General features: G+C 39.4%; 1 protein-coding gene across 1 annotated transcript; it reads left to right on the forward strand.

The window, feature by feature from the left end:
* Positions 1–8,030: 8,030 nt before the first annotated feature.
* LOC148019243 (uncharacterized) lies at positions 8,031–12,373 on the forward strand. Its single transcript, XM_087660836.1, has 8 exons — positions 8,031–8,806; positions 9,391–9,441; positions 9,529–9,636; positions 9,834–9,948; positions 10,122–10,163; positions 10,501–10,557; positions 10,643–10,750; positions 11,394–12,373. Exons 1-8 carry the CDS (start codon positions 8,658–8,660, stop codon positions 12,012–12,014), a joined length of 1,251 nt encoding a protein of 416 aa, XP_087516962.1. The 5' UTR covers positions 8,031–8,657; the 3' UTR covers positions 12,015–12,373.
* The last annotated feature ends 436 nt before the right edge of the window (positions 12,374–12,809 follow it).

The raw sequence follows: 12,809 nt of genomic DNA on the forward strand, positions 1-12,809 counted from the left end.
TAGGCAAGTAGAGACTGATCATCTGTCTAAATGCAACCTACAAAATCTTTGCCAAGACACTAACCAGAAGGCTCTGTGCCCACCTTGACAAATGGATAAGGAAGGAGTAGAAAGGCTTTATCAAAGGCAAATATATTCTGGATGCAATAATTAACCTTTGGGTAGGATTGAATTTTACTCAATAGAATAATCAAGACTATGATAGGTTGGAGTGGGACTTTATTCTCCACTCCCTCCTTGTCATGGGTTTAGGTGGTGAATTTATCAAATTTTTTTCTATTGTTTTCGAAAATGCAACAATAAGAATTGCTATGAATGGAGACCTCACACCCCCTTCCTTCTTAAACATTCCATTAGACAGGGGTGCCCACTTGCCCCTCTTCTCTTTGCTATAGTTGTAGATGGATTAGGGTGGTTGATAGAGGAGCAATATCAGAAAGGATGCTTAAGAGGAATTAGACTACTAGGGGGAGCCAAAGATATGATTTTAAATTTGTTCACAAATGACATCAATTCAACTTTGAACAATGACCCTGCATCTATCTCTTCTTGCTGGGCATGCTTAGAGATGTTTTGCCTTACTTCAGGCTTTAAAATAAAACATTATAAAATAGGAGTCAAAATGCTCATCAAAGAGCTCCCCCTCTGGTGGTGGCTGCTTGAAGTTGGATGCAAATCCATCCAAGAAGGGATTGTATTTCGGCTCCTACGGATCCCATTGGGTTTTGGTACAAGTATGAAACAAAGATGGCAATGGGTAATGGAGATCCTCTTAACCAAAACCAACAAGTGGAATGATCTCAAGATGGGATTTGCCTCGAGAATAGTATTCTCAATTACATCATCCTCCCCTCTTGTGTATACTTTCTATCATATTGGTGGTCCCCGAGCTCTAGCATGTCCTAGTTTAAGTCCCTCTATAGAAACTACCTTTGGGGTGGGGATTCCACTAAGTTCAAAATCCCTAAAGTAGCATGGAAAACTTATATCTCACTGAAAATACTAGGTGGCCTCGAAATTCTAAACATGCACTCTCTTGCCAACAAGCTCACCTACAAGTGGGTGCTTAGAAGCATGTCCCACCTTGAGGAAGATTGGGCCATCCTATTTGTTCACTCCTTGACTAAATTCAAAGCCTCTACTTCCCTGCAGTTCATAGCAACCTTCCCTCCCATGTAGTGATGTTTGTTGACTTCCAATTTATTACAATAGGTGCCCTCCCACTAGTCAAACAATTATGGGGAGCATAGACTCGATTCAAACCCTTCCTTCAACTCACAAAATCAACAAAAACCATGTGCAAGTAAGTGAAGGACTCCATCTGGTGGCTCAACATCACTATACCACCATACCCACTTGAACATCTAAAGCAAGCATCTTGGCTCAATAGGAAAGGCCTCAAAATCTAGTAGGATATGTGGGACTCTTTTGAAAACTTGCTTGACAACAGATCCTTGCAAGTGAAAGTTTAGTCTTAACTAGAAAGATATAGAAATAATTTTAGAAAGGAGAGCGATCTAGCATAACAATGTTCCAATGTTCATTCAAGCTAATGGAAATTTTTGTACTAGCTCCTTCTGTTGAAAGATGCACGAGAAGCTCTCCCCCATGCCCCACCTCCCCCCTTTCCACACACAAGTAATACAAAAACTCAATTAAAGAAGGCATATTTCCTGGTTAAAAGACCAATGGGAGTTCAAATTTAAACAAATTTGGTTAACAACAATATAGCCAAACATTTCAAGCCTTATGTGGCTCATCCTTCACAAAAGCATATGGACTCAAGAGAAGGCTGGAAGCATCGGAGTGGGGACACAAATTTGCCCTTTGTGTGGCAAAGGATATGAAACTTTGTCACATCTTTTCATAGCCTTCCCCCAGAATGGGAACACAATGAGCTGGTTGCATACAGTTATTATCCATAACATGCTCTTTTATTGTCAAAATGATAGGTTTAGCCTTATGAACAACTATAGATATATGTGGCTTAAATGTGGTTTCCATGGTCTTGCTAGAAGAAGAGCAATAGACAAGGTCCCAATAAGCAATCTTTCCCTTTTTTTGTGCTTCTTGTTTGACAAGTGCATTTACAACATCTTTAACATGCTGCCATTTAGTTTTCAACCTATTTCCATAGATTGATCTTCGAACAGATGATCTAGCTTCTATTATCAAACAGGATCTATGGCCTACAAAAACATCTCAATTTTCAGGGGTTCAAGATCCTATTACAATGTCCAACTACTCAAATCCACTTTCAAACTCTTGAAGCAATTCCGTAGCTAGAGTCCTTTAGTCAGCTTCATGACCCACTCTTAAAAGGTTCTACTTGCAACTAGATTGGCATATTCTATGTAAAATTTCTCTTTGAGTGCCTTCTTAAACATAGGTTAATCAGTATCTTGCGAATACAATTCCATAATCCATGCTTTTAATTCGTGCATAGTGAGCCATACAAAATATCGACTCCATGCAATTTGAGCTACCCCATACAATTCCATTTTTAGTGCATACAAATGCAAATATGCAAATAAATTCCGGTCATTAAACAATTTCATATCTTGCTCTACAATTGCAAAGCCTTTATCATTGCAGACTCTAAATTTGCATAAGAATGCATCCTTTGTTGATCTTGTTGTTGCTGCTGTGGTTCTTGCAAAATCATATTCATATTTTGCACCAACTACTAAATAATATCACTTGAATCTAATCATGATGAATCTCCCATCTTGCACCATGTCAATGGCTTTCATATCAAGTTCACCACAACTGTTGAAGGATAAAGAGAAGAAAGCTCGAAACATAGGGATTTCAAAAATATGGGTGCAAAGAGTAGAGGTTGAAGAGAAGAAGATGAGAGAGAAAAAATAGATCTCGCACCGAATGAGTTTGAAGCCGAGCCTTTGTATTATTGTCAATAACAACAGTATTCGATCAATCCAACCCTTGTTGAGATAATTGATCAACTCAAAATCAATTGCCAACATAAAACCTGATCCTAAATAAGAAAAGATCAGAATCCTATTGTACACAAACTTCTACAATATGCAAAAGCATCAAATCTCAAATCCTATAAGCAATGGAATATAATCAATACAAACATAGTCATCTAGGTGCTCAAATCGGTCATGACAGGCTTGTCTACAAGCTAGCATAGACAAAAATTGTGAAAGTTATCTTAGAATAGTAAAAAAAACAACTTTCCATAACATATGTTTTTTTGGGGGTATTTTTTAGCCTAGACTCCTTGTAGCACTCAAGGTAATTCCTTGAATGTCTTTTAATCCACCCAAAATTCCCATTAAGTTATTAGAACTTAATATTGGGTATTTAGACTATTTTGGAGATTAGTTTTGAACCTAGAAAACCTATTTGTATCTTGAATAAATCTCCCATAAACTGTCTCTTCATGTCCGTTGTAGGCAGTGCATTGAACTCTACAATGTACAGATAATCATCCACTTTCAAAACTTAGACCAAAATTCTCTTAACAATAGGCCATGATAATTATAGGTCACTAAGTTAACTTTGATTGGTTTGGTTAATACTAACTAATTTTGAATTATTAATGTATCTATACAGCTATATCTTATACCTTAATAGCATGTTGCTATTAACTTTTTCACATTAAGATAATCCCTACCTAGGAGGGCTCTTGATTAACCAAGGACTAGTTGAAGATCCCTACTACATGTTTTCCAATTTTTTTTGCAAAGCATATATCTGCCAAGTGCCGACTAGGTCTTAAAGGGCTTCATTACATATATATTGGCTAAAATAACACTTGAAATTTCCACATTAAAAATGCCCAAGGGCACCCAACCCTTCCCCATGTCAATTCAAGCTACCATTCTCTTTGATATATCCAAAACTTCTTTATGAGCTAAAACCAAATAGATGTGTTTAAACATCCAATAATCCCTAAATATATAATTATTCTACATCTTAAATGAGAAGAGGGAAACATCTAGAGCTCATCTTTTGCATTCCTGTAGTTGCCATGCATCTAGAGCACCCTTTTGATAGACTTATGTGTCTTGTTAACCACTTGAATCTATTCAATTCATGGATGGCACAACATTCATATCAAGCCATATGCTCATTACATCAATATAAAGAACTTACCAAGTCTAAGTGCGACTAGGATTCACCAAGAGAATTTTCTTTCCAAGTAAGAACATATCCTTTATATATTAGTGCAAAAAAAGAAAGAGGTGGCTTCTCATTAAGTCCATGAAACCTCATGCAAAATTAACCAAAGAGACTTTATATAACATTAGCTAAGGAATATTGTTCATTTTAATCATGGTTTTATTATGTTGTATATTTCTACCATTGAGATTAAAGATGACTTTGCCATTTTCTCTTGAAAAATGAGAAAGTGCATGCCTGTTTTGTTGTATATTTCTACCATTGAGATTAAAGGAGACACATTCCTATTTTCTCTTGAAAAATGAAAAGGTGCATGTTCTCATTTCCTCCCTCCCTCTCATGGTTAGTGCAAGTGTTTTTAATTACATGAGTTTGAATCCAACTAGCTCCAAACCTAGAATGTGGGATATGCATTTTAAGATAGCCTTTATTACTACTTGGAGCCAATCCACATTGCCCTTCCTAATCGATGGTGAAACATCTCCAAATTCACATGTTTGTGATACTAACATGTCAGCAACATATACTCATTGATAAATCTCGACGATGTGCATTGTAGAAATCAAAGGCCAGTACCAAGTCAACATGCATTAAAACCTTTGTCTCCACATTTTTATGTATCAATATGATAAGTAATACAAAGCACTACATGTATTGACTCTTAAAAAATCCTTATCACTCTATATGATACATGGACACGACTCTTTCTCCATCCATATTGTTCAATAAGAGTCTAATAGGAAACATGTATATTCTCTCTCTCTCTCTCTCTCTCTCTCTCTCTCTCTCTCTCTCTCTCTCTCTCTCTCTCTCTCTCTCTCTCTCTCTCTCTCTCTCTCTCTCTCTCTGTCTTTATTGTGGTGGTAGAATGTTTAATATAGATCACATTGATCAGTGGTCTAATAGGAAACATGTATATTTCCTTTGTGTGTGTGTGTTTCCCACTTGCACTACCATTTCATTTGTCTTTATTGTGGTGGTAAACAATTTTGAAACATGCTTAAATAGTTCCTTTTCTTTTCTAATGTAATTCCATTTTTGGCAATTTGTTTGTGGTAACCTCATAGCTATCCTTGGGAATCATACTTGGCTTTTCATTCTAGATGCACAAATGTCTTAGGTTGCTTAGGTTGTTTCTACCAAGGAACCAAGGGTTTCAAACTTTGATGTTGTGAGGTATGCATAGATGGTTCCTACCAACGTGAACACACACACACACACACACACACACACACTCTCTCTCTCTCTCTCTCTCTCTCTCTCTCTCTCTCTCTCATAATCAAGGAGTTGCCCTAGAGGTAAGTCACTTGTTTTATCAACCCGTTAACTTGGGTTCAAGTCTCCCTAGTATTCCTCCCCCATTCCTATACTAAATAATGTTGTGAATGTAGGAATTGAACTGAAGACCATCTGATCATCATGCATTGAACTAAACCATTTCAGCTACATTCATTGGTCTCTCTCTCTCCCTCTCTCTATGTAAGAATGCAGCCATGCATAGACGTTTCAGACATTGCAGATGTCAAATAGGTCAATTTTACACCTTGTGACATGCTCTTTTTCTGTCCTACTTACTAAAATTATAATAACAAGTGCAAATAGAGACTAAGCGCGTGGCAGGAGTCTAATATCCCATAGATAATAGGAGTCCTTGGGACCTAGGGTGGTGGATGGATGATATAAAATAAGTTTATAGGGACAAAACAGAACACATGACGTAGAGGCACGTGATGTGCTGCCAGCAGCCACCATACAAACCCAGAGCCACTGCTGCAGGACGATTGGTGCTTGTGGGTGCGAGGAGTCAAAGGCTGGGTTTTGTCCTCTGGAGAGAAATATGATAATAAATCCAGCGTAAAGAGGAAAATATCTTCTTCTCTAGAGCGGATTCCAGAAGAGGAGAGGCACTTGCCACTGATTAATAGGTAAGAGCTTAGAGGGCCATGACTCATGAGTCATGACTCTCCCGGACAACGTACATTTGCAAAAGGAGTTATACATATCTACATAAATATATGATCAATTCCCAATCATTCACCTATCTTTTTATCCGAATTTGCAGTGCATCAAATGTGTGTTTCAATGCTTCCTTTGACTTCTGATTCACGATCTCCTTATCACTCTTCATTTTTATCGTTTTTTGCCTTCTTGAGTGCAGAAAATCCAGTAAAGTATTGCATCAAAAGCACAGTAGAGATAAGAACACTTCGCCATTTATTCCTTTTTCTAGGGGGAGAAAATGCAGTAAAACATGCATAGAATAGTATTCATATCAATATGTAGCCCTTGGCTCCTTTTCTGCTGGAGAAAATGCACTAGAATATATGCGTGAAGAGAACAGAAAATGGTGATTTGGGTTTGTTTTTGAGCTTGGAAGTTGGAAGGGTCGGTGGAGTAATGGGGGGGGAGGGAAAAAAGGATATTTCCAGTTTTAAAAACCACCCATTTGACTTCCTGAATAGGTGGGGGTCCCATCATATGATTTCAAAATTCTAGCTGTAGACGTCTGTTTATCCATGTGACAAAGGAAAATGTGGGTTGAACCTTCAAATCCTTGTTGGATAAGCTGTTGTTGTGAAATGAGTTTTAGATGTGTTCTCTTATATAAATGAATTAATATCAGGATGATGGCAGGCAAACTGCTGGGTTCGATGCAGAAGAGAGAGTATGTGCATGTGTTTCATATAGCTAGGCTTCAACCCTGAGGCTAAAAAACAAGCTGCAGCATTTTAATCTTTTAAAATAAGAGAAAGAAAACAGAAGAATCACTGAGCTGTTTACAAGTGGCCACCTGCTTTTGCAGGTATGGCTTGGAATTGTTCTAAGGAACAGAAGAAAGAGCAGATTCAACACGATGGCTCTCATTATCCACAAATTATTCCAACAGTCATGGAGGAAGACCATCACCATGAGCCTCGAGGTCATACCGTCATACCATACATCCTGATAAAATCAAAATTGCCTCACAACTGTTAGAATTCAACCTTTACCCATCTCATGAATCAGTACTGCATTATACCTTATAGACAAAACCTGCAGGGTTTTTACTGGGCAGCCCTTTTCATTAAGGATGAGCAACAGCTTGGATGCATTCTCCTGGAAAAGCTAGAGCACACTTTATCACTGATGTGAATCAGTATGTGCCAGTGGTGGTACTAAAGGGCAGAGTAGAAAAGGAGGTATAATAATGTGACCCCAAAAGGGATAAAAGGTTCATCAACAAATGATAGAGGCACTGCAACTTGCAAGGGAGACAAAAAAACAATATTCTACTTTTCCATCATGAATGGGCCACGCGGCAATTCGGGTGCTGCTTGGGGGTTTTGTGGTGACTGGAGTCTGGGACTACGCAACTGGCTCGCGCTGCATGCGAATGCCCAGCATTAACAGAACAGGAGGCTGCTAAGGTCCTCCTCTTCTTCTTCTTCTTTTGGTTGGGGCAAAAATAGGTATAATATATGTATAATCATTTAAATGTAAAAGAACAGTGTGATTATCTACGCTGGTAAGAATCTTTTGTTTCAGAAATAAGGAAACTCCAAAGGTGAAATTGGTGTGATGATCCAGAATGTCTCCATGAGATTATCTACGCTGGTGTGAACTCTTTTTGTTTCAGAAGAAGAAAACTCATTCACCTAAAATGAACAATGCTGCCCAGTGCCTACCTACTGAACAAATTTTGGAAACAGCTTTCTTTTGGTGACATAAAGGAGGCTGGTAAAGTTCCCCTCTCCTTTTTGTTCTGGGCAAAAGAGGTCAAATATGTACTACAGATATTAAAGAACAGTGTGATTACATAACATGATGGAGTTTGAAACACAGAAAACTACTTCTCCTGTCAACTAACGAACTGTCTGCTTATCTGAATAAAAACTTTTCCTCCTTTGCATTCTAATTTCTCACCATAAGCATTCCATTTCCGGATATTGGACAGAAAATATATTAGAGATATCAATTGTGTGGGGGAGTTTGCCACAAAGATCACCAGACTAGTTTTATCTTGGGCAGGTAGAGGGGCAAGGATGAAAAGAAGGCAGTGTACCTTTCTGAGAATTTCCAAAAGGACGAATTGGGTTCTCTGGAAGGAGGAGGGGGGGGGGGCATGAGGGTCGCCTTGGACAGAAGTGAATCCGAGCCCAAATTTTGAAATTCGCATAAACAAATTCAAGTCCTTGGCATGACTAGGGGCGCAGGTTTTGGCAGGGTTATTACAAGTGGACAAATCAAGCAGAGTAGGGTGCCACACCCCGATATAAAGAAAGGGAATGCAGTCTGGGGAGTGGCAAGACCCAACAGGAATGACAAATGGAGCTGCTGGGTGGTGGTGCGAAAGATTGTGTTTCTTCTTCTCCTCCTCCACAGGACAGGTTGAGGAGGTGGACGTGAAGGTGCAAGGTGAGGGTCACCATCGAGGCTGCAGTCGCGAGCCCTGCAGTTGAACATCATCAGGTTTGAAAGCCTTAAGAGAGAGCTCGTGCTGGGTCGAGGTGTCCTGCTCCTTCCTCATGGACAGCTTGAATGGCCCGCTCTGCAGTAGGCTGCCCTTGTGCAGTCATCTCCTGCAGCAGTTCCTTAGAATCTTGTGCAAGGACCCTCAACAGTGGGTCTATGCTGTCTTCTGGAGAATCCTGCCTAGAAACTTCCCCCCACCCAAGTAAGCCCGTTCATCTTCTTCCTAGTTAATCCCTTCTACTTAAACATCCAAGTTGACATCCAGCTTGAGCTCAATGAAATTAACTCGAATGCATTTAGGAGATGCTCAACTGATTCTGGACTAGTTAATACCATTTGGTTTGATTGCCTGCACATACATTTGGTTTTACGATAAAAATATTGGTCATATAGTTATGCATGACCAGTTACATGGCATAGCCCTGGCAGAGAAGCTTTCTACTCACAAGAAGTTTTTGACATTTTCGCATGTGGAAAAAGGGGGCTCTTTTAACTTGTTTTTCACTATAGTGTTCAACATCATGAGCTTCTACGAGGGAGGCACCGCATTTGCCAGCAGGGCCAGCAACCCCCTGCCCCCAACCACACCTAGCTAGGTATGCGGTGCCTCCCTCGTAGAAGCTCATGATGTTGTCATAATCCACAATGTGGGAACTGTAGCAGGAATTTATTAAAACTTCTTGTGACTACTGTTGTGACTTGCTTATCAAGGTCACTATGTTATTTTGTGGGGTGGCCTCTTCTGACCTCCATGGATTCCAACCATAAAGGTGTCTTTTAATACAGGTGGGAGATAGGCGGGTACCTTGATCGGTCTAAAGCCAACAAAAGAAACTGGTAAGAATGCTCAAAATTGAAGCTCATGAATGTAAGCAGTCAAGTTTCTGCTGTAAAGAAGGATTCCTATTTTATTGTTTGCTGCAGGATATTGGTGTGGGAAGATGGATTCTGTGATTTTTCAAGAGGATTGCCTGGCCTGCAGCCTGACTTGTTTTTCAAGATGTCACACGAAATCTACAACTATGGTGAAGGGTATCAAAAAAAGAATCACATATTGCTAACAGATCTGTTTCTATCCGAAGGTTTTCTTAAAAGACTTAAGTCAGAGCTTACCCTTTGTACTTCATATCACCGGGATGTTATGGGATGGGGCATTGGTTTACTTACAAACCTTAGAAATGACAATCCTCAGTTACAGACACTTACAAGTTTTGCCTGTTACCAATCAGATTGATGGGCAAGGTATCAGCAGACAATGGGCACAAATGGGTATACAAGGACCCCATAAAGTCACAGCATGACAAAGTCAATCTAGCCTGCTCTTGGCAAAATTCAATTGACTCGGTATGCTGCCTCCTCTTTCTTTCTTATATTTGACTTAGTACAGACCTCAATCACATTTCAGTGTAAGACTGGATGCAACCATAGCTTTTCTTTTCCTTATGTCAATAATACGTTTTGACCTCTGATGTGGCCTTACTGACAAGGGTGACATCTTACTGCTTGTGGCCACACAGCAACCAAGGACTTGGGAGGCACAATTCAAGTCTGGCATTCAGGTAATTGCAAGCCATTCCTTACAAAATGAAGCTGTTTGTAGTCATTAAGTGATTTGCAGTATTAATGTTTATTCTAGCATGGTGAGTAATGCTGAAACATACTAGAACCTTACCACATAACTTACCTATAGTGAGATTACTGAAATATCACTGCGAAGTGACAGGCAGTTTCACACGCAACATGCTTATATGCTTCACATACAGCAATGCAACCGCTTCTATGATTGTGTAATAATACTAGGTCTTTGTTCATCGCGTCCATGCACTACATACAAGAATTGCATCTGAAGTAGAACATCTTCTCACCTATTGAAGGCTTTTCTCTTCCTTTGTGCAGACTATATCTGTCATTGCTGTGCATGAAGGGCTGGTGCAACTTGGATCGATGCATGAAGTAGAGTGTCTTCTTGACTTTTCCCATTGTCCTTGAGATTCTTTAATCAGTACTTTGCATTCTGATTGTATGCTGCCTTCAGTAGGTGCAAGAGGATTTCGAGTTTATTTTACAGCTTCGAAGCAGATTCAACAACTTGCAGCTCAGTGGCTATCTTAATGGTGCTTTATTGTCATCCCCAACATCTCCAGTGGTAATCAGGACATTTCTGAATGTAGTTTTCTTCTCTGAAATAAGGAGTGAGAAGTCTCAAACCTTATGATCACCCCTTTTCTAAGTCATATGCTACATTAACTAGCATGTTGCCTATGGTGTATGATCATCATCATACTGCTGCATGCTTCTTACACTTTCTGAGGATTGAGCTTTCATGTTAGCACATTGACATGTCTTGCTCTCAGTTACAGCCATGGAAACATGATGTTCTGGCTAGACTTCCCTCAAAAGCACTCTTTCATGCCTAATAGGCTTGAAACTAGCAAGTGCTGTTTTGACTTTTTGAGAAGTGGGTTCCAAAGCAGACCAATATGCTCTCACAAAACTAGCAAAAGTAGTGCTGCTTTGACTTATGAGAAGTGGGTTCCAAAGCAGACCAATATGTGCTTACAAAACTAGCAAAAACAGTGCTGTTTTGACTCTTGAGAACTTGGTTCCAAAATAGATCAGTAATGCTCTTACAAAACTGAGAAAATTTGAGTTTTGCTTTGACTTTTGAGAAGTGGGTTTTAAAATACTTTAGTAATGATCTTACAAAGGCACTGGAAAACAAAGATAGTAATGGAATGATCTGTCAACACAACTCAATGCTTGTTTGATTAAAGCTCTGGTTGTTGCAGGCCTCATTATTATCACCTGCAGATGTAAAACCGGCACAGCAACAAGGACAGTCATTGGAGGCAGGGTATGAACCAGCTGTAAAAAGGTCCCTAGAGAGGGGATTTTCATGGAATGGTACCTCAAGGAACAATCATCAAGAGATGCTTGAGCATGTATCACCATCATCAGTCATTCCTTCTATGAGCAGTTTAGAAGCTTTGCTATCCAAACTGCCTTCTGTTGTAGCTACCCCTTCTGTTACTAACTCCCATAGCCTTAACACTAGCCACCCACATTCACTTGAATCTCTCAGCAACAGCCATTCTTCCCACATCAGCTCCAATCCAGTACAAGCTCCTACATCCAATCCAAGTCCTCTAATTAGGTCAATGAGTGCTCCTTATGGAAATGATTACTGGCCACAGATGTCACCTGCTACGAATTCTACTACTCAGAACAACACACCAACCAATATCATGAGTAGCACTACCATTCATACTGCTGGTTCTAGTGCCAATACTACTAGTTGTAATGCCCGTCCTATGAATGTGCTTCCCAGTACTTGTCCTATATCAGGAGGATCTCTGCTAAGTGCAAGTGATGGGGGACTTTCCTACATGGGTGACCTTATTGGTGGGTAAAAGATGCTATGTGATGATATCTATGTACATTGGCTAATATTTTCTGAGAGGAGAGCCAAAGCAATTATAAATTCTGGATATGTGGCTCTAGGTATTCTATGGGCTGCTCCAATCTTCTGATTCTCCACCCAGAGTTTTAATAGGAGGTGGCAGAGGATTGTTATGGTATGAAATTGGGCAGTTGGAATGATCTAGTAATTGATAGGTTGCTCCAATCTTCTGGTTCTTTCTCCACCCAGAAATCTTTAGGAGGTGGCAGAAGATTGATTATGAATGAGCTTGGGCAGCTAGGGTGCACTCAGATGTATGTATCATTTTGCTCATCAATACATAAGGTCTCAGAACCAATTTCCACAAAAGTGCAAAATTAAGTCCATTTAAGTTATGTTTTTGTGCTAATCAAAGCATTCAAACTTTCCAATTTGTCTCTTTATAAGGGCTAGTTTCTAAGGTTTTAAGCCCAAAAAATATAGCCAAGCTACCAAAAAAGCCTTGAAAAAATAGCCATTGGGTGAAAATTCGTCCCTAAATTTTACCCCATACCATTTACTACAAATGTTTTTTTGTGCACATTGCTTGGCATTGAAGTGTGTAAAAGTGTCTAGTTTTCCCATGTTTTTTTTAAAAAAATTACAGAAATTGCGTGTAATTTGTATTTAGTAAAAAAGTTAAGTACATCAAAATGGGACACTACCCTTATGACCAGTGTGGCTCTTGGCATTCAAGCTGTTGGCTTCTCTCTTGCCACCGATTTCTAATGGTACTTCTTTTTCTTTCTTCTCTCTCTCTTCTCTC

This window comes from Lygodium microphyllum, chromosome 20 (assembly GCF_053477565.2).
Source record: "Lygodium microphyllum isolate KBCC chromosome 20, Lygodium_microphyllum_v1.1.10, whole genome shotgun sequence".
In the NCBI taxonomy this organism is placed as follows: domain Eukaryota; kingdom Viridiplantae; phylum Streptophyta; class Polypodiopsida; order Schizaeales; family Lygodiaceae; genus Lygodium; species Lygodium microphyllum.

What these genes read in the sequence shown, in the direction of transcription:
- LOC148019243 (XM_087660836.1), top strand. Translation starts at nt 8,658, where the DNA reads ATGGACAGCTTGAATGGCCCGCTCTGCAGTAGGCTGCCCTTGTGCAGT. An exon ending in ATCTACAACTATGGTGAAGG is followed by an intron (nt 9,637 to 9,833) that starts GTATCAAAAAAA and finishes GTTACCAATCAG; the next exon opens with ATTGATGGGCAAGGTATCAG. An exon ending in GGCAAAATTCAATTGACTCG is followed by an intron (nt 9,949 to 10,121) that starts GTATGCTGCCTC and finishes GTGGCCACACAG; the next exon opens with CAACCAAGGACTTGGGAGGC.